Genomic DNA, 22,349 nt, shown 5'->3' with positions numbered 1-22,349 from the left:
AAACTTATACCTGGTGCTTGTTGTTATATCCAATTCTTTAGATAAATTAGTAAGATATAAAAAAGGTTCTCGTACTTCGTATTGCAAGCTCGTATCTCAAATTAAAAAGTGTCTTTTTCTACAGCTTTATGCCAAGTAAATTTCATTTTTGGTCAATGTAATTCTGCTAACCACCATAGTTGATGCGTTTTATTTTTAAATCTATGTTGATTGTTATGAGTATCCATCAATTGTCTATAATTTATCAATGTAGGAATGCTAGTCATGCCCAGAAAGACGAATGAGAATACATCAATTTATCTCTAGAAAGTTTATAGGACCCTTTGTTCCTATTATTCCTATATTATATTTTAAGATTATTTCAAAGACAAGTATTGTTATAAAGTTTAGTAAACTTATAGTAATCATATGGGATTTCTTTTGTTCAAAAACAAGCTTCTCTAATTCCCTGTTCATGCTATAATGCTCGACAATTTTGATACTCATGCTTGTGCCACCAAAATAGTTGAGGTAGATATATTTAAAATTATATTTTATTCTCCTTTTTACTGGAACTTTCATGGTGCATATCCTTTAGTTTATATGAGGTAGTCACAACTTCCATATGCTTGCGCTTCAGTCATTATGCTAAGTGTATTGTTCTTTGTTCCTATGTAAATAAGATGGGTAGGTGATTACTTCCAATGGTTATAATATTTCAGAATGTTTGTCGTTATAAGTTAAGATACATATGATCTGTTTATAGACATTTATTATAATCATAAGAAATGAACAAGATGCTGGATCAATTCCTCCACACTTCACTTTGCATTAACTCTACCCTGACTATTGTTGTCTTTGGCTTTCAAATATGAACTATTATTGCATCATTTCTTGCACAACACAATTACAGGTTATTAATGTAATAGTTATTCTCGTTAAGCGTCCTCTCGTGCTAGCTCATGCAGTCGCTGGCAGCTCTATTATAACATTTTGCCCCTTCCTACATTTCTGTTCTTCTCTTGCCTGTGGATCATTCCAACTTGAGAACATCTCTGCTTGTGCAATGTTACGTACACATAAGTTCGCTCCAAGTAAACATTTTCCATGATATTTTCCCTTTCCAGTGGTATTGAACAAGCAATTTCTTTTTTTGTTCAACTGGTTGTACTCTAGCTTGAGCTACTATACGCTATGATCTCAATAGAACCTTATCTTGTTCTGCTTAGTTTGCAACGTATTATGGATTTTAGAACGATGAATAAGTTCTCTCAACGATTGTAACTACATTACCTTGCAAGTTGAGTAGAGTCTTGGCTTAGTCTTTTTTTTTGTATGTCGTATGCGGTTTTGGTTTTTAGCTTTGTATGTATTCCCAACCCTATGGAAATACCGTCTGCTTCTTGATTTTCTCATGATTTAGTGTATTGTGTTCTCAACCGGATTTTAATTGATGTATAAGGTTTTCGTGTTACGTCCATGTGACCTCGGGTGTCTTCTGCATCCAAAATATTTATGAACAGTTCAATATCGCATAATCTTACTCCGTCATATTTCAAAAGACAATTAATATATTTTCCTGTGACTCGTTCATATTGCCGTAGCCTTCCTCCTTATCTGTGGCCTTACAAATTCCATCCATCTGTTTGAAATAAAGTTTCGATGCCCTAGTCCATCGATCAACATTTGCTATGAGTTAGACTAGCTGATTAGAATGGAATATTTCTTGCAAGCATTGTACTCTCAAGGCACGGTACTCGTAGAATAAAGAACACTTCGTGAATCAGGCAGTCAATCTAACTCTTGTAATCCAGTGGTTACAGTTCAGAGCACCAGGATTGGAGCAGAGAGACTCGGGTTCGATCCCAGCTCTGTGCGTCAGTTTCTGGTTAGAATCGGCGAGGAGGCCGGGCGGTTAAGCTAAGAAATTTTGAAGCAGTGAGTTGCGAGTTCGAGACCGCAACACGCAGTGAATGTTTTTCGATGTTAAGAATCGTCGACATGCCTACGGCCTACTAAAAACTGAAAGCACTATATTATATTATATTGTTATTAACCAGCCAATTGCAGACCCGGTAACTTAATTCGCTAGCACCGTGATCGTTTCTGAGTTACATCTAGAGATGCTTTGAATTTTATAATTAGGATATACGGTGCTCGCTTGCTGGCAACATTTAGTTAGTCTTGTCAATTTCGCTGCTGAAGAACCAATAAAATATATTCATTTTAAATTTCACACCTCCAGTATGATTGTCCTACAAAAATTTAATACTTTGAAGTGATTATACAATAATTCGTGTATCGCAACCAAGTAAATTTTGAATTCATTTTGCTAGTAGCGTAAATATACATACGAGCAACTCGCAGTTTGTGTAACTCTTTCACCAGCAATATTTACTGCACGTTTTTGCAGTACATTTTTGTCCCCGGCTAAAGTGGCATCGATGTTTCCTGCTTTATTAATTCACCGCGACCCCCCCGTGCCATCTCGCCCTTGTCGTGGGGGGGTTACCTGAGAGCAATAAACATGTTCGACTGTATATGATCTGATCAACGCTGAATACATGTGATGCAATATGTTCTTAGCCCATAATGCCCAACGTGACATTCGGCGCGAGATAGCTTAGCAGCTGAAGCGCTAGTAATCATAGGGCCACTAAACTAACTAACTAATTCACCGCGAATCGCCAATCGCGATTTCAGCGCGATTGGCTCAATGTCCTTATTTTTACTAGTGTTAAAAAAATCTATACCACAGAGTTGTTGCCAGGGTGTCTTTTAATTTTAATTTATCGTGAGAATTTCGGATAAAGCACTCGTTAATTGAAAAAAAAAATTGTACTTGGTAATAATATTTACTTGGGTATTAATTATTATTCATACAACAATAGAATTATTCATTCAAGATATAAATGAGCCTAAAGTATTTTAAATCGATTGAATTGAAATTAACAACATCGAATATTTCTTCTACGATATGACATGAACGACGCAACTAACCTGGAATTACATAAATTTTATTGAACGTTCAAACAACGCTTAACAAAGAAGGAGACCAGACTTTATGTGTGAATCCCATTATATATTTATATTATTACACTAAATATAAACAGCAGTTTCATCACATTCGTTTTAACAACGACATAATTTTTATAATTATGCGCGATAACAAGTATAAAAATGTACAGAAATTAGATAAAAAAATATTTTAGTATGAAAGTTCAACAATTCAATAAAAATCTTGAAAATTATATAGCGGATCACTCGAAGTAATAATTGAATATCCACAAGACTTGCGTATATTTATAAGGCAATTACTTCCCCCACACCTCGACCATAAGGAGTTTCTTTGGGCGTCACAACACACGTCCTAATTAGGATCTCAGTACCGGTCCTTCTTCCGCAGCCTTTCCGATAACAGTAGTAGAACTGATCAAGAGCTGCTTTGTATAGATTATTATCTCCTGAAGTGGGTCCTGCAAAAACATCGCAGTAATATTTCTTCGGAGAAAATTGTTCCAGAGTGCAACATTCCAGAAGAGCTGAGTGGATTGTGTACAGGTGGTTGAGGCCTTGCCGTTCTATCTTCAGATCTTCCGCCATTATGCCGGTCACGAAGACGTCATCGATCCAGAAATAAGGAAATTTATGCGCGTTCTGAGCAAGTTTTTTAACTACTTCCATTGGTGCCATGTAGCACCAGCCCGATAAAAACGGAGGGTATACATTTCCGCTAAATTCTTCTTGTGTTACCTTCCACTTGCTGTGATTAGTTCTGAGAGGGTGGTTGTCTGTTTGAACCAGCCCTAGCAGGGTGTTATGCGCTTCACGATACCTGAACTGCAGTAACTGTCGTACCTGGAATAAGTCTACTGCGATGTCGTCATCCATTTTGATGATGAACGCTGCATGAGAACAGAAACGTGTTGCCCAAGTTAAGCCCATGACGTGTTTGTAAGTTAGGTTGCGGTAGTGCTCTTCGAAGTTACCTTGGACCATATCGCGGAAAACTTCATTCTCCGCGTCAATTTCGCTTTGCTTCACCGATGGATACAAGGATTGTCCTTTATTTGCTTGGCCTATTAGGAACACTCTTCTGAGGCCAATTTCGGCCAAAATTTCTTGAGGCATTTGTCTTCGGAACGTATTTCTGAGATCAATATGACTAGGGTGAGTGTGAACCAAAACCACTGCCAGCACATTCGTTGATTCACCGCAAATTGGTGGATTTGCTAAATACGTAAAATTTGTTAGATCCATGAGGTAGTTGCTATTAAAATCGCTTCCTTGAAAAGAGAATACTCTTCCAGCAGCTGGACTGCTTGTGGATGAGCTTGACAACAGATACATCCGTAGAAACATGAGGAAGAAAAATGTTTTTACAGCAACGTACGCAATGAAAGCCCACCGATATCGGTAGATGAGAGAGAATGAAGGACGTATTCCAACATAGCGCTCCATGAGGTGCACGTATTGACTCCGAATTCTGTAACAAAACAAAACTGTCGTCATAAGATGTCCCACAAATAAAATATTGGTATTTTATAAGGTCAAGTATAACAATGTGTCTAATGGACCAAACTACCGCTTAAATGGTTCGTCTTTTGGCACGATGGTTTTATAACTGTGACCATGTCGGGATAATTTTTTGTTAGGATTGTTAACGCTTTGTTAACTTTGTCTCTAATGCAAAACTCGAATCTAGTTTTAAAAATTCATTTTAAGGGGCTCAATAAAATTATAAGGTACCAACGTGAAATAATTCACTAAAATATTTCAATTTTTAAATAATTGATAAAAATGCATCGATATTTCCATTTCAACTGATAAAATTGAGAAATGCAAAATTATATTCGACATATTTCAATGCCGGGATTTCAATAGTGGATTAACGCAAGTACCGTTTTGAACGGCATTAAAAATAATTGAAATAGAATGTGAAATTACAGGATCTGCATTCACCATCCTCATTTTTGCAAAAGACAAACAAGTTTTCCAGTTCTAAAAAAGAATGCAGAGTGAAAGATAATGAATATCGAACGCAGCAGTAGCAAAAAATATCAGTTTGTAATAACTTCTGAATTCGACGTTATCATTACCGTCTGCCACAGCGACCAAAGAACCTCATGACGGATCGTAGCACAGATGCACTCTGACGATCATCTTCTATATCAGGTGTAGGTAATCATAATCTTCGAAATTATCTGTAACAAAAAGAAAAGTTCAAGTGCATCAAATCGATATTGGAAGGTGTGCTCTAAAATCATTCGCTAAATTATACAATTCAGTATAAAGACAGTAGAAAATTTTGAAGCATTGTCCCAATATAAATAAAACACTTTATTTTGGTACCTCGTCTACGTGGACTAAATTATTTTTACATCAGTTCCCACAAAATTCCGCTTGGATCTTAAATTAATCGCCGTCGCGCAGCGAAAGGCTACAATAGTCAATAGATACCGGTAGGTGCTACGTCAGAGTAACTTGAATGCAAAAACTGGAATGCTGAAAAACTGGACCTATACAAAATTCCCTCTTTATTTTAGCAACAAATAGGGAATTTTCAACAGTAACAGGAATTAATCACCGGGACCGGCTGGACGATTGTTCCCAGAATTATTTTATTCTTGTTGTAGGTGAGCCGTGTGAGCAGAATCCAAAACCAGTAGTTTACCAACCGCAGAAATCACAACAAATCTAATAAGTTATACATGAAGATGTGCATTCATAAAATAGATCCTATTTGGCAACATATTCGGGAAACATTTGGTATATTAACTAACCTCAAGCATGGTTAGTTGGATTTTGAGCAACCTTATACGAGAGTCACAAAAACGACAATGCGGGTGAAAAGCACTCACCCCTCACGAACACTTCCAATGTGTAACTGAAGTTCTGAACAACTCTTACTCAACTCTAGCCAGGTGAGCCTGGTGACTGTTAACAGCTACAGTGTTTTGGCTGGAGGTGCTGGTGTGTACATTATCGAAACAGTTGTCTGAATACATTTGTATCATATAACATAATAATAATTTATCTGTCCATAAACCATAAGTTAAAACATTTTTAATACTATATCATATTATATTTTATTGCAGTTCATGTCTAAAGACAACTATTACAGGAACCTACACACAGAAATTCCCTGCTAAATACATTAGTACGCCCCCGTATTATTCAAAGAAATAATTATATGGCAGACTATACCAAATTCTTTCTACGACGAAGTTCTAACGAAAATCGTTCGGATGCAGTTGAATTGACAATGTCACGTGAACAATATATTTCTAAATATTCTGCCAGTTCATGACAGTGCTAGTTGCTAACAAAATATCCCCGCTTTCATTCATTCATAGTACACCAGAATTAGCATAGTCTCTAACGGTGCCTCTGAAATAGGCTACTAAACTTCATTTTACTCTATTGTCTATGTACAGCTTCGAGCTGCTTCGTCTCTTTAGGTTTGTCTCTTCAGATTCATCTCTTCTGATATGACTACAAGATTACTATCAAAATCGCTGAATTTTTAGGCCGGATTCACATCGTACTGCCGGGCACGTGCCAGGCATAACATAACATAACATAATGATGTCGGCGCTGAAATGTAGGCCTGATGTGGCCTGTCGCCGATTCTTTTCCTTTTCGTGCCTTGTTCATAGATCTAAACCCGTATCTATACCAGGCATATACCAGCCACGGTTCAGTCCAATATTCTTTAATGCATTTTCATAGAAGCACTCACACCATGGGCAGGGCAGGTGCCATGCACAACGGGTGTGAATGATTCTATAGAAAGTGCATTAAAGAATATTGTACCGGAACGTGACTGGCACGGGCCCTGCAGTATGGTGTGAATCAAGCCTAATAATGTCAATCAGCAATGAGGTTCTTTAAGAACATTCGGTTTCGCATTAATGGTGTTGCAAATTTTGTGTTCCTATTAATTCCTTTCAGGATCAGAGTTAAGATTTGATGAAATTGTAACCAAATTTTAATTACCTTCTGTACAATTTAATTTTATTAACAAAACTGCGAACTCTCGATATACTCGATATATGATATTCTGAGTCACTTCTCATTTGCTCATTTGTAACGTGAAGGACGAATTGAGATGAGAGTTTGTCACTGTTGTTTCCCAACTAAACAATTGAAGAATGCATTTAATCGATCTATTGTACAATGATATTCAATTTCAAAATATAAAAATCGTAAAAAATTGTATTGAACTGTTTGAAATCTTTTTCTTACGTCAAGAGTTTAGACATCGATAGACGTTTTGTTGAGCCCATCGAGTATCGCCATAATAATTTTGATCGTGTGTGGACGATATAACTCGCTGGCCAATTTTAGTCTGCAATATGAACACTGAAAATGTTCCTGATCATTACGTACAGCCTCACTGGACGTGCCGTATTTATGGAAAAATCTCATTATCACCTGATGGAAGATGCGAGCCATGTTTTGCCTCTATGGAAGAGGTCGCTCAATTTAGGCAGTGAAGTAATGCTTTAAAATGGCGTGATGGCCGTGCAGTGATGATATCGGACCGTTTCAACACTTTTGAGACGGATTTTTGGACGGAATTGTTGGGACGAATTATCATAGCAAATTTCACGGCATGAACTTTTCAAGTAGTAAATACCGATCTTGACCAAATTGAAAAGGAAGCTTTTCATTCACAATGCGATCGTGCGAGCGTTGTCAGATTTTTTTCTGCTCTAATATTATTTAGCCTGATGACCGTTAATTTATAACACATTTACCACGCATAATTTTTACTATTCAAAACCAATCTTAATCAAATTAAAAACCACGCTATTATACTCAATACGTTCCTGTGAACGGCCTCGGTACCTTCAATATTGTAAGGACAGGAGAAGGATTCTTTCTCCATGTTTTGTTGAACCGGCTCTGGAGGCCACCTCGATCATGAGTCTGGTATGTTCTGAACGCGAGTTGACTGACCGGCATCATGCATTTATGTAGACTATTCATTTATGTAGATCTTTTTTTATGTAGATTCTCAATAGAGGAGACTTCAATAAAAATAATTTTTGACGACACCAATGGATATTTATCCTTTTATTAGTAGTATTCAGGCATGGACCTGAGGAGCGTCTGTGAGCAGCCAGCCTGTCTGATACTGACATATCGACTCGCTCTGACTATGCTAACTCTAACAATCTAGAGCTCTAACTGTACTATCTCTAACGATCTAGAGCTCCAACTGCACTATTTCTAACGATCTAGGGCTCCAATAGATGGTATTATGTAGCTACTGCCGCCTCCATTCCATGGTAACGGGAAGATGGTATTATGTAGCTACTGCCGCCTCCATTACATGGTAACGGACTATGGTCTTATGTAGCTACTATCGCCACCATTACATGGTAACGGCAGATGGTATTATGAACATATTATCGTCAAGAGAGCTTCTTCCGTAATTTATAGTCATGGAGAGGAAGTAATAAACGCAGCCTCGCATGCCTCGTAAAGTTCGCCCAGCCCCAAAATTCTGCTTCGTAGCTCACGGATAACTATGAGAAATTTATTATTTCATGAGTAATGAATTTACGAGGACAGCACTTAGAACCAGTCATTTATACCTCATCTCTCGTCATATGAAATTAAAATGTCAGGATTAGAACAAAGAAGTCAAGCTATAAAATATTGTAAATATTACGTCCGATGAGCGCTGAAACTGTTGAAACATCCCACCGATCTTTGACTGTAGCATGTGACGCTGGAGCGCCGTTTCACTATGCATAGGAAGCCATATATTTTAATCCTGATTTGCATAAGAGCCGACAAGGTGCACGTTAGGAACCGCGTTGCAGTTGTTAGCTTTAGCGTCGGAAATTTGAGCGAAGATCGAGCTTCTATTCCTAGGAAGAAACTCACTAGTTGGAGTGCTCATCGCAGCCGCTGCCGTACGCGGTGCTGTTGTTCCTGGTCGCTCCGTCAATATTGTTTTTGGTGCTCAGAACTGAGCAGATAAACGGTCAATCGGGCCTACCGTGAAGGCCGATCAGTTATCAGCGCCTCTATATTGGCCGCCGAAAAATGATGCGCTACCGCGTTGCCTCTTCCATCGACTTCCTCTCATTTTAGTAAATTGTAGCTCCTTTGTTCTCCCTCATAAGACTTAAGCTACATATTTCTGTCGGCAGACGACATTTTAGCTTCCCTTGCTGTAATGATTTCATGAACTATGTATGATACAGCTACCTGTTCAACTTCTACTATTTCCGGTTAGAATTTGCTTGATTTTTTGGTCAATCTTAGTCGTTTTGTGTAAGTTTATGTACATCCGGTAAAATTAAAAAATCAGGTGACGCACATGGAATAAAAAATTCGGTGAGATATGTGCTTATCCTGCTAATACAGCCTTCATTGCGGCACCGATTTTCTAATTTCTGAAAAGGTGGAAATTTATTTTCCATGAAGCTTCCTAGCGCTGAATTGACTTCCTCACTATATGTACAATGAACAATCGGTTGATTATTCGTTCAAATTTAATTTAACGAAAGCAGGGGACTCTCAATTGATTTCAATCGCTGCATTCCTATAATCACAAATTAGGTCTCCGGAGAACGGATTTGTCTCATGATGAATACTTAAAGTTTTCAGTTTACAAGAGCAAGAAAGAAGTACTGCCAAAATGCATAAAGAATTGAATAATTTATAATATAATTATCATATAATATATAATATAATTACATAAGCTTTATAGAGCTTGATTAATTTCAGAAACCATTAGCAAAAATCTCGCCCCCGACATCGAGTGGTGGAGGTGCGACTCCGTGACGGCAGGCAACAGGCCGCCGTGCCAAGTAGCGCTTTATTTAATACAATACAATATTTCTTAAAAGAGAGACTGCGAAGATTGCGTTCATACTTGCTGATAAAATCTGAATAAAATGATTGTGTGACAGCTGAATGATGTACTGCTGCTTGGAAGGCGGCTCCAAGTCTGATTCTGTGACGATGTGACCAGCGCTCAGTAATAATCGTCTAAATGTACCGCGTTCATCAGATTACGATGAGTGCCCACTGAAGACAAATTTGAACTACAACAGAAAAATTGTTGATCAAAACTACAACGCGTAAACGATTTAGGGCCAACATGTCCAATGTGTCTATTCATAGATTAACCGATGAACAATCTTAATGTCAACAGAATATTTGAAACTGTTTTTTGTTCGAAAGTGTCATAAGGGAATAAACCTTATTAGGAACCAGGAGGTTTAGGCTATCATCATACGAAGTGATGCTTTATAAAATACAAAACTTTGCGTTATGGAAACTCAACCTGTTTTCGCGGCTTAGTCATAAATAAATACTAAGTTCCCCACTCTACTCGTAGCTACCCACTGGTTTCTTTTTCATCCACGCAACACGATCAGCCCACATCCACATCATTGGTCTAAACTGTACATACACGTCACACATTCAAACTACATCCACAATCAATTGACACAACCTATTGAAGAGTGAAGCACCTCGCACGGTTAAGGATCCCGTGCGAATCATACGATGCAGGCTACAGTGCACATCACACGGTGACGGAACATATAAACTTCACACAGAGAAGGATCCAGCGCACATCAAACGGTGAAGGATCCAGTGCCCATCACACGGTGAAGAACGCAGCACAGGACACATCACAGGATCCACATCACACGGTGATGGATTCAGCACACATCACACGGTGAAGAACCCACTGCACATCACACGGTGAAGGATCCAGCGCACATCACACGGTGAAGGATCCGGCGCACATCACACGGTGAAGGATCCAGCGCACATCACACGGTCACACGGTGGGCACAACTCGCCAGTGCGCGTCGTTGGCTCGTGTTGCCGCGCGCTCAGTGCTTGGAGATCAAAGTTCGATGGGTTAGCGCTCACCCGTATCAGTGATACCTGATACACTGAAAACATCAGGGTGCTCAAACACTGATTTAACGCTAAGAATTAAAGCAGATGAACCGTACCAAGCATTCATTGTTTTACAACACTCAGCATTAGAGCAGATGTATCGTACTAACCCCTATTATCGTACTAGACATTTTAAACACTTTAATAGCGGTTTCAGCGTTTATTAGGCCGTAGGCCTGTCTCCGATTCTTAACATCGCAGAATATTCACAACTTGATGTGATCTCGAACACACAACTCACTGCTACAATTTTGCTGTGCTTAACCGCCAAGCCTCCTTGCCAATTCTGACCAGAAACAGGCGCACAGAGCTGGGATCAAACCCGCGCCTCTCTGCGCCAATCCTGGTACTCTTACCTTAAACCACTGGGCAACGTATGAGGTTAGGCGCGTGAAGGGTGGGAAGAACACCGCTGCATGTAACAGATTTTATTGAAACCAACATAATGAACACGAAACAAGGACGAAAGCTAATGGAGCAAGACTTCTCAACGTGCTTCTTCTTCGTGGCTACTCACTAAGTATACAGGTATCTTGGTATGCTACACTTGCCTAAACTCACTCCGCTCTATTAACTCTCGGCGATTCTTTGAAATAACGCTAGAGTCGTGGCTGTGCCGCGAAAGATTTATTAAACTGTTTCTCGATCATGTCACCTAATGCCGCTCAAGCTTGAAATTTTAAACGTGCCTGTCTTAAACTGTCCCTTGCTGGAATAAATCTGTTAACCGAAGTTTTAATTAGTTTAACCGATTTAATATGTTAACCGAAGTTTTAATTGACGAAATCCCAGGGCAATTGAACTTTTGTCAAAGTCAGCGTATTTTTACAAGATAATTGCCGGTGTTTGGCCGTAAGGCTCAATACATTCTGACAAGATCGAAGGTTGCGGTGAACGTCCGGTGACAATCTTACCAAAGGGCAGTCACGCCATAATGGATTGAGCGCTTCTGACTAGCATTGATATTGGAGGAAGAAAACGTACAAAATTCTTGCTTCCATTCCGACAGTTTCATATACCCACGAATGAACATTCAAAATAACAAAAAATTTTCCCTCCCCAACATAATATGAGTAGCTAATCAGTAAATAAATAAGCTGACGCGTTCACACTTAGTTCTTTCACTAAAAGTGTAAACTAAGACCTTGACCATGTATGCGCTACACATGCACTGTGTGTACGCTTGTGATGGACATCGCATCCATCTCTTCAGGTGCTGACGTCATGGACGTTTTCCCACCGCCTGGAGTGCGGTTCACTGGCGCTCGCACAACATTCTGGACGTGGCAGCCGCGCCTCACAGACCTGATGGAGTTGTCGGGCCAGCCGAACTCACTCATCTGCACATGGGGATTAAAATTAAAATTCAAGACGATTTGCATTCACAGATGTGCATTTCTTTCATACCAGAGGCGTTAATGAAAAATTTGTTTTGTATCGCCATAGGAGAAATAAGATTCCATGGTTAAAATACGTTGCAAGTGTCAAAAAAGAATTACAAGTATCCTGCGTTGGAAAATTGGAATCAAATTCGTTGCAATTGAATTATACTGGATTATAGCAAAAAACTTCTAAAAGGTTCTTTTTACCAAATGACGTAGTAATAAAAATCTAAGCCCCAGGTCAGGTAAATGTCTTGGATGGAGAAATATTTCTCAGTCGAACTCATCCATGAAATTTCTGTTCAGTGGTTCAGTGTGGGCTTTATTTCAACTGGATTAATGATAAGGGCAATTTTTCTTGCCAAGGATGGCCGCTTTTGGTTTGAAACTACTTGCAAACGACACATTGGATCGAAATAATGGCAGCTTTTCATTGATTTTTCCTGAACAGTAAGCAAGGAACAGTGCATATAATATTCAGCCATAGACTCAGTTAGAGTCTATGAAAAGTCGTAAAAATATTCTCTACACCTGTCATCCGTAGGATGTAATGAAGAACTAAAATAAATGATGCATTTTTCACCCAGAACGTAATTTATTTGGCGCATATCTGATAATTAGAAATAGAATCTATAAGATTGTGCCGTCTTATCTAGCGTTTCTTTCTTTTAGTGATCATTGTTTAGGGTTGCCATTAAAGCACGTCTCGTGATTTTTAGTTATATGCATTAAAGACCCAGAATTGCAATACTTGTCATTTCGTTTCACACTTGTTCGTGATATTGCGTGAATTTCAACCGGATTGCTTCTTGGCCTCATTTTCAGTGATGCGTAAGAAAGTTCACGTATACTCTTATGTAGGAGTTTCCGTGGTCAAGTTTTGTTTCCTATTTATAGTTGGGGTTTTAATGTTGACGATTCGTGTTTATTTCCCCCTGCTAAAATGTCCTGGATAAATACCGTCGTATACCCAGTTGATCGACATTGCTTTATAGCGATTCTTGGTTTAGGCTGGATGTTTAACTATTTTTTTTGCACTTGGTTATTTCTCATGGACGTGGGGATCACATTCTATCTATCTCGTGTGATTTACAATCATAGAGAATAATGTTTGGGAGTTATCGCTGAAGCGAAGGACTACTGAGGGAAAAGAACACTCTTGTCTAAAGGCCCGCTCACATGCAATAGGGGCAACACACGGGCGTCAAGCGCCTCACCGCCCCTCTGTGCAGCGTCTTAACACTTTGACTACGATTGCTTCATCTTGTACTTTTGTTTCATTTTTCTAGTACTATTATGGAACAGGATTGCCAGACTTTCTTTTTTTACCGGACAAATTCCGCGATTTAGTTTTTTTCGATTTAGGTTATCGGCTAAAATTTATGATAGGGGTTGTAAGGAGCACTTCCTAATTAAATAAAAAAAATTTAATTTTTACACCGGAACCTACAAATATACTAGTATATATTGAGTTATAGGCCTTTTTGTTCACGGACTTAATTGGCCGTCTTTTAGGCCATCTGGCAACCCTGAATTATGTACCAAGATAATACCTTAAATAAATAAAGGCCCGTTTACACTAGTGGCAACGACATGCGCTTTGAGTCGTTTGCTGCAGTGCCTCACCGCGCACAACCGTTCACACTACTTTTGTACTCGGTAGTTAGAGACCGCGCACTTTGAACACTAGTTGCCACCTAGACGTCAATGAGGATGGATGTTACCGAATTTGAGCTGTGGGCCATTGTTCTCGGGTGTGCTGCGGTTAAGAAAAGTATACATTATAATTGTTTGTGGCCATTGAATCCATCTCTATTTATTATCAAATGCTATGCGGCGAGATATTTTTGTTGTAATAAACACTAAGTCCGTCATTCTTCGCACTATGCCAGTTGTAAACGAGAATTTAGTATACGCATCATAATAAGAGAACTAGCACATTCAAAAAGATAGTTTATAAAAATATAGTTTATTCTTAAATGAAAAGTTCCAATATTCGTACCAATATTATATCATCCTTTGAAATCGCTAAACGGTAATGCATAAATTGTCAGGAGTTGCTAAAATCACATAAATTAAACACGTCATGTAAAAATAACTTACATCATTTGCATTTCGATTTTTGTACTCCTTTGACCGAACACTCCATAGGCATTCGTGTTCTCTATAAAGATCAATTAGGCGGACTCCAAACGAGAGTTGTGTTGGTCGACATTTGGTGTGCCGGACCAGCGTACACAATCAACCTTACTAGACCACAGACATCTATCTACTAACTAAGAATTTAAAAGCAAAGAATAGTCCACAAAAATTCATATCTTCCCACGCAGACGTCGATAACGGAGGCTTGGAAGCTTCATAATCTTTAATCTTTCCTCATAGGACTTGCTTTTCAAGCCCGGAACTATCCTTGTTGCGCGTCTTTGAACACTCTCTACTAAATTTTTGTCCTTTCCAAATTTCGGTGACCACACGACGTTTCCAAACTCTAGGTTCGGGCGCACGACAGCAACAAACAACTGCTTCATCGTTTCTGCATCTAGAAACTCGAAAGAGCGTCTGATAAGTCCAAGTCGTTTATTGGCTTTATTAACTTGACCTTCAATATGCTTATAAAGTTTCAACTCATTGTCAATATTAACTCCTAAATCCTTTTCCGTTGTCGACTTTGACATCATCACTCTGTCGTTGTAACCGTGTCTTCTCATACTGTAATCTTGCTGTTCATTATTCTTGCCAAGGTGGATAACTTTACATTTGTCAGCGTTAAAACGCAGCTGCCACTTATCCGCCCAGTCAACCAGCCTGTCAAGATCACCTTGCAACAGTACTTTTTGCGACGTATTCTTCACCGTATTATAAATTTTTGTGTCGTCAGCATACATATCGAGCAAACGCTAGACACAGCTGGCAGATCGTTTATAAACGCAAGGACTAGAATAGGCCCGAGAACGCTTCCTTGTGGCACGCCGTTGCGCACTGAAGCCCAGCCTGATACGGACCCATTAATACTGACACGTTGTCGCCTCCCTACTAGAAAATCTCGGATCCATTTGAGTACATTACTCTCAATTCCCAAAGACTTCAATTTACGCAACAACCGCTCATGTGGGACACTGTCAAATGCCTTGGCAAAATCGAGGTACACTGCATCTACTGGCTCCCTTTCGTCCAGCAGGTGGGTCCATTCGTTCAGAGTCGACAAGAGGTTAGTGGTGCAGGATCTCCCGGTAATGAAGCCATGTTGACAGTCTGATAGGAGATTATTAGCAGTCAAATGATCTATCAATCGATCCCTCACAACAGATTCCATTACCTTGCAAACGACACTTGTCAAACTGACAGGGCGATAGTTGCCCGGGCAGCTTTTGTCACCTTTTTTGAATAATGGTGTCACTTGAGCATCTTTCCAGGCAGCCGTCAAGATCCCTTTGTTCAAAGTTTTTAGAAAAAATTACGTCAAAGGGCCGGCTTGGACAGTTGCTAACTTTTTGAGTAATCTGGGGTGGAAGCCGTCAGGTCCACTTGACTTGTTTGGATTTACAGCGATAAGGCGCTTGAGAACCTCTTCTTCTTGTATTTGAAAACTTGTTAATTTAGAGCCGACTGGGCGCTCCTCAATAGCTGGAATACTGTTCAAGTCCTCTTCAGTGAATACGCTACTGAAAAACTGATTGAGTAGTCACAGTCACCCTCCTTCTCTTGATGGCGGGTATCCACCCTCACCCCGGCCCTGGCAGCTCTCACCCATGTGGCGTCTGCGGGCGCTCGGTCACCTGGCGGGCAGTCTCCTTCCAGTGCAATTGCTGCAATCTCTGGGTCCATAAACGGTGCTCCGGGCTCAGCCGGGCATCCCAGTACTGCCGCACCTGGACCTGCCCCGGGTGTATTGCTACTCCTTCCTCCCCCACTTCACCACCCGAAATGCAATAAAAAAATAAAAATCGAAATGCAAAAGAACAAGCTCTGGTAAAAATAATTGAAGTTTTTAGAAACTTCTGTGTGCGTCACCATTGCCAAAGTTCGCAAGAAAATTCACACGTTACGTTCGCAATTTCATCGTGAAATGAATTCCATTCCAATTTAATTCCATCGCAATTCCATCATCCTGCTTCTGGATGAGTGGCGTTACGGTATTTCTTTAGATGAATGACAAACAAGTCCACTGGCAGTCTAAACTAATTTTGAAAGTCTGATACATTTTCAGCCGATAATTATTTGAAAATGTAATTGTGTGAGCCCCGCTCTTCTTTGCAACCTTTTTCACCCAAACACGGCGACGCCTACATCTTTTCTTAACAGCAGCGCATCCGAGAACAATGGCCCAGAGCTTAAATTCGGATACTATCATCCTCACTGACGTCTGTCTGGAAACAAATCTTCAAAAGCGCTGGGTCTCGAGCTACCGCGTACAAAAATATGTGTGAACGGTTGTGGGCGTCAGGTGCTGCAGCAAGCGCTTGACACTCGCCTCACCGTTAATATTGTTGCCACCAAGTGTAAACGGGACAAGAAGACGCTGTTGATACACTGGAGACGAGACTCGCGCGCGAGAGGACCTACAGTTGTAGAGCCTAACCATCTCATTATGGGTTTGTCTGGAGCTCTTACATGTTGCCTAGGAGCTCAAGAGCCTCAGCTGTCTAATTGAATCTATATGAATTGAGAAGTGGGTTTATCATTAGACGACAACCGTTCTGGTTTGGGGACGAGGTTTTTATATATTTCAGCTGAAAAGAAGGTGAAAGAACCGGAAGTTTCACAGCTATCGCAACTTGTTTAATTTTTTTGCACTATGATTTCAGTTGACATGGGTCAGTATAGTCTAATGTATTGTATGGGTAAAATTGTAGTATTTTAAGAGGAGGTTCTTATCTTTTCATAATAAAACTTCATAGCCTGTATTTATGCTTTCTAACCGGTTCGTATTGATTTACCACTACATTGTCGGGATAGCAAATTTGATATCGCCTTTCACAGCACTCCGGCGTGTGCCCATTGGATGGGAGTTCTCTTGATTTTTAAACGAAATCAATGGGAGGAAAACTGACAGCCCGCTATTTAGCATCTTCGAAAGCTTAACCAAAGGATAGAGCACAAGTTTATTGATTCTGATTCAATAAACTTGCAATCTACGTGCAATGGTTGAATTCCCTCTAACATGAAGAACAAAAATTTTTTGCAATCTTACGTCGAAAATAAATCCGTAGTCGATATCAATGCCATCGTTTGTGTAGTGCCCATCTGGATACATGCACATGGGCAACCCCGTGTAGTTGAGGCCTCTGTTGGTTTAAATATTTCTTTCATAACTGGAACAGTGAGACAAGGAATTTTAAAGCAAAGAAAACACCAAGCAAATTCACCATATCGATATTGAAAACGTTTTGGAGTCCAGCTCCATCATCAGTTCGAAAAACTAAAAATGAATAAAATCATATTACTATATCAAAATTCTAAGACAGACATAAAACCTAAACAAGACCTAACATTACATCGAAAAAAAACGTAAGAGTTTGTAGTTGCTGTAAAACAGTTTGTAATTAAAACTTTCCTCATTAGATGTTAGTGAGATGCTTGAACTGATGAAAGAAAAATTAAAGGCGTGACAAATTAGTTCGACATTGTTGATGCCGAGAATTGTTACTAAGAAGGTGCGCGGACTCACCTATAGAATGTCCACGCTGACTGGCCAGTCACCACTAATGAAGAAATGGTGAGGTCAAAATCGCCCAGGTCGGCAGCGTCCTTTTCGCCTCGAAATTCCTCACCTCCTAAATATATCTCTTGATACAAATTGTAGTAGTCATTGTTGAGGCCGTATGGACTGCCGGCATATCTAAGCGAAGATGCCTGCAAGCAATATATTATTCAGGATAATCCCAGCCTAGTCACTACGTATATGAGAATTATTTCTACTACCTGAATTATTTACTCAGCTTGCCGTAAATGTTGTATCGATGTATATAAATGTGGGACATGTTATAATTTTAGTGTGATCAAACCTTTGATTCATTCAGACAAAGCGTCTATAGAAGTGGAGTGTTCGGTACTGCTATAGGCAAAGTCTAACGCGAGGGGTACTGAAACGAGAATTAACGAGAAAGACGCTTAAGAGGAAAGTGTATATGAGCGTGTACGTAAGTTTCATACGGAAGTTGCACATTTAATACCAATTGTACAAAACAGTATGACACAATGTTGATATTTAGCACAATATATAAGGAAATATTACAAATTAGAGCAACAATTAAGGAGCTATTTAAGGTTTCGCCCCAAACTTGGGTAACCAAGGCTAAAAGAGGATAGAAGTAGTTCGGAAGGTTTACAAAACGATCCATATTTTAGAAAAATTAAGGATAATTATATTCGTTTAACTAATTATAAGAGGGTTGAATATTGGATGCCCTTACACGCAGCCATTCAACCACAATACATGCAATGAAAAAATAACCATCAAAACAAAATGCGAGCTTTACAGTAGTGAAAGTAACGTGCTACTAAGGCATACATACATCTTGGATTCAACTAGACATGGCGAAAGAAGTCTGACAGATGAAAAAAGGTTTTCTCACCCTATTCTGACAGGCTGGGGCAAAGGTCGCGCAGGCGCTTACTCCATGATAAATGCAGGAAACAAACCGGTCAATGTAGTTGATGGAGTCATAAAGTATCCAGCTGTGAATTAGGTTGAAAGTTGAGTTGAACAAAGTTCTTAACATTGCTTTACCAAATAGAAATATTCCAAATTGCTTTTTTGTGACCTGATCATTATCATGCCACGAAATTGCAAAGAAATGATTTTCTTTCTGGAATGATTTTTCTTCATAACATTTGTTTCCCGAATCAACAAAGACCCTAACAAATTTATAAATGAATTTAAATTGCATCAAATGGTATTGTTCCGCGAATGTACTCACAATCCAGTCGCACACACGCTATCGATGACATTGTTCATCATCACCACGCTCAACTCAGGCGTGTACTCGTAGAACGTGTAGTTCTCGCCGATCGAATCCGGCTCGGAATACGCTGTTAGGTACCGGAAGTCATCCGGTCTTGCGGTTACTGAAATTTAACAGTTTCATAGGTTACATTTGAATGATGACTATGCTCAACACATAATATAATAGCATATACTATGGCATCCTTATCTGGATCACACAAATAAAAAAATCACAACGACGAGTCATTCATAACACTACGACTCTCATATAATAACGTAAAAATCTACGAGTAACGGCCGTAACTTCGCTTATTTGTACGGTCAACGTTCATTGCTACTGTGGAGACTGAGCCGTTAGATAACGTGATAAACAGCAAGACATTCAACGATATAACGCCAGCAATCATAAAGATACATGTTTTCAATCACCGAGCAACAATTACATATCTTCAGTACGGTCATCAATACGATACGGTCACAATTCTCATCAGAAGAAGCGGTACGGTCACAGCCAAATTTAACCGCAGTACGGCAATGAGCTGGGAGAAATATCATCGACTATGAAAACGAACACCACTATTCCGAAGTACGGTCGGTACAAGAAACCTATACGGCCAGACTGACCGTGAGGCATCTTATCAGCGAGACACGACGGTTATGAAGAAAAAGCGACCGCGGGGATCGACGCGCGGCTACGGCTGCAGTACGGCCACGTGGAATACGGCTGCAAACGCGCGGCTACAGCTGCGGTACGGTCGCTGAACATACGGCCGTAAACGGGTGCGCGAATTTCGGTCGTTTACAACTGTCGTCTACTCAACGGAACTGTAACGGATCAACTTTTTTGGTAAATAGAGAAATTTTAGTAATGGTAACTGTCGTGAAGTTTCTAGGGTAGTCTTCACATGTACATATTATTCCGTACCGTAGTATAGATGCCAGTAAGTTACTTTGATTGAAAAGTTTTGATTATCAGCAGAACTGGCTCGACTCTTGCAATGTTAACTGCTATTCTCATTCTCTGTAAGTATCCAGCAATTTACCGCTTTACGTGTGACATTTCATGTATGAATATATCCAGTTATTTCGTTCTTAGTATTTTCTATAGAAGTGTTATATTGTTTCAGATTATTGCGTTCTTGTGGATTAAAGCTCTTAATGAGTCGCTTCGAGTTTGACTTACAGTAACTGATAGGCTCTCAATTTTGATTGTGTTCGGACTTTCTTTTTCATGTACTAAAGTTTTTTTTAACGTAGGATGTGAACTTAAATTTTCCATTTTAGTATGGAATATACCAGTGTTTCATTACAACTGTTTCTCCGTACCATTTTTGCCTTAACCCATTCATACGAGAACCTATAGTCACGCGCCTTGTAAGCCACTTAGGCACCAATCTGTCAGAACTATAGCAATTGATGATCGAGCGAAAAAAACAATAATGTACGGTCGACATCGATAATGTAAATTTCCAAACCTTAAGGAAAAAACCTATTTCCTAATCAGTGCATCCGGTGAATTATTATTAGTCTTGGTACATGATTTCACTTTCTTCTAGATTTCTGACCTGAATGGAAGCTGAAGATCACCAGACTCAGACAGGCCGTCAATATCAATTCTATAAACTGAATTTTTTATTGTGGAAGGCCAAATCAACCTGAAATAACTCGTAAATGTGTCCTATTAATTCAACAAATTATAGCAATGTATTTTTGACATAAGTCATATTTATCGTTAGCAAGGTATTTTTGACATAAGTCATATTTATCGTTATCAAGGTATTTTTGACATAAGTCATATTTATCGTTCAAATCAAATTTAACTAGTCTCATAATTTGAAGTCATAGTTAAACAAACCTTTGTTCACTGCAAAAAGTGTCCCTATTTACCTCACTAATATATACTCGATTGACATTAAAAATTTTAAATTACCTGCCTGTGCTGAATTGAGTCTACCTAATAAAAGCGCTCAAGTTAGTTGAATTCGCAGCGCTGATCACAATAATTCAAGATGATCTTGAAAGAAAAAGAGCATACCCAATTTAGTGATCATATGAAGTTTGGTTTTTCGTTGAGCTCATTAATTCCTATTTGATGGTCTACCATAATTTCCGCTTGACCCAGAGACGAGCTTTACTATATTAAAGCGTTGTACTCGTATTATAGATGCACTGGAAATTCGCCCACTCTTAAGTTCAATTACATATTTATTCACATTATTACTATCTTTCTTAAGGTCAATCCAAAGAACTTCAGAGAATAAATCAAAATTTGAAGTTTAACCTCTGAATAGGGCAAAATTTATGTAAAAAGCGCTTATTTTCATTTCTTTGAAATTAACCAATTATCATACAGTTCCAACGAGTCACATTCTACAGGGTTCCTACCAAAGAGAAGACTTGCTCTGAGTTTAAAATAGTTTAATATGTTGGTCACAAGTTGATATGTTGATAGTTGATTAAAAGCAGGAAAATGTACTTTGCGGTAACAAACAAATGGTCGCCAAGTAAAAAATTGCGTTACCTCCTTCAATCGGAGAACTTGAAGCAAGAACCAGTAATGAGCACAATATTGCGCAGAAAAGAGTAATCATCTTGATCTTCCAACGAACAAGCTAGATCGTAAAACTATCGGGCGCTATGTAAGCGGAATGCAAAAAGCATTTGCAAAAGTCGTTATTTAAGTACCAAGAAACGCTATGAAAATCAAGACACATGTCGTAATTCTCATGAGCTGAGAGATCTGCACGAGTGATTTCTGGCAAATACCACCGATAACTGCATGTTCAGCATGACGGCGGCATGAATTCAAGCACCTTTTACTTGGCACATTTGTTGGCTGCTGCTAAGTGAGTTACAAATGATGCAATGGAAAATCCCAATTATAAGTGAAAATTAAGAATTAATCTTTCATTCTAAAAAACCATTGAAATTTTCTTACCTTATCAGGTAAGATGAACATAAAATAAAAATTCTATGATTTGTTATGATTGTTTTACGTCACAGAAATGATTAAAAAATTTCTATTCAACTCTTATATTTTCAACCTATGTATGAGTTGTTATCCTGCAGCGGAATGTAAATTTGGAAATGGTTTATAAACC

At 39.0% G+C, this 22,349-nt stretch overlaps 2 protein-coding genes across 4 annotated transcripts; both read right to left on the bottom strand.

Annotated features, from left to right (window-relative positions):
• Nucleotides 1-3,212: 3,212 nt before the first annotated feature.
• On the bottom strand, nucleotides 3,213-5,886 carry LOC108676447 (beta-1,3-galactosyltransferase 5). Of its 3 annotated transcripts, none has more exons than XM_047881952.1 (3): nucleotides 5,841-5,886; nucleotides 5,079-5,183; nucleotides 3,213-4,465 (listed from the first exon to the last, which is right to left on the bottom strand). In XM_047881952.1, the coding sequence occupies exons 2-3, from the start codon at nucleotides 5,105-5,107 to the stop codon at nucleotides 3,283-3,285; spliced, it is 1,212 nt and encodes a 403-aa protein (XP_047737908.1). In that variant the 5' UTR covers nucleotides 5,108-5,183; nucleotides 5,841-5,886; the 3' UTR covers nucleotides 3,213-3,282. The 3 variants fall into 3 exon arrangements, with proteins under 3 accessions (XP_047737908.1, XP_018020007.1, XP_018020008.1); XM_018164518.2 differs by having other exon boundaries at nucleotides 5,763-5,852; XM_018164519.2 differs by lacking the exon at nucleotides 5,841-5,886 and adding an exon at nucleotides 5,567-5,751.
• Nucleotides 5,887-11,333: 5,447 nt separating this feature from the next.
• LOC108676448 lies at nucleotides 11,334-21,891 on the bottom strand. The gene is made up of 6 exons (XM_018164520.2): nucleotides 21,770-21,891; nucleotides 19,223-19,370; nucleotides 18,878-18,980; nucleotides 17,971-18,155; nucleotides 17,494-17,587; nucleotides 11,334-12,260 (listed from the first exon to the last, which is right to left on the bottom strand). Exons 1-6 carry the CDS (start codon nucleotides 21,837-21,839, stop codon nucleotides 12,081-12,083), a joined length of 780 nt encoding a protein of 259 aa, XP_018020009.1. The 5' UTR covers nucleotides 21,840-21,891; the 3' UTR covers nucleotides 11,334-12,080.
• Between the last annotated feature and the right edge of the window lie 458 nt (nucleotides 21,892-22,349).

This window comes from Hyalella azteca, unplaced genomic scaffold (genome assembly GCF_000764305.2).
Source record: "Hyalella azteca isolate HAZT.00-mixed unplaced genomic scaffold, Hazt_2.0.2 contig9217, whole genome shotgun sequence".
NCBI lineage: Eukaryota > Metazoa > Arthropoda > Malacostraca > Amphipoda > Hyalellidae > Hyalella > Hyalella azteca.
Note: the sequence above shows the minus strand (reverse complement) of the source record. Positions and strands in the feature narration are given on the sequence as shown.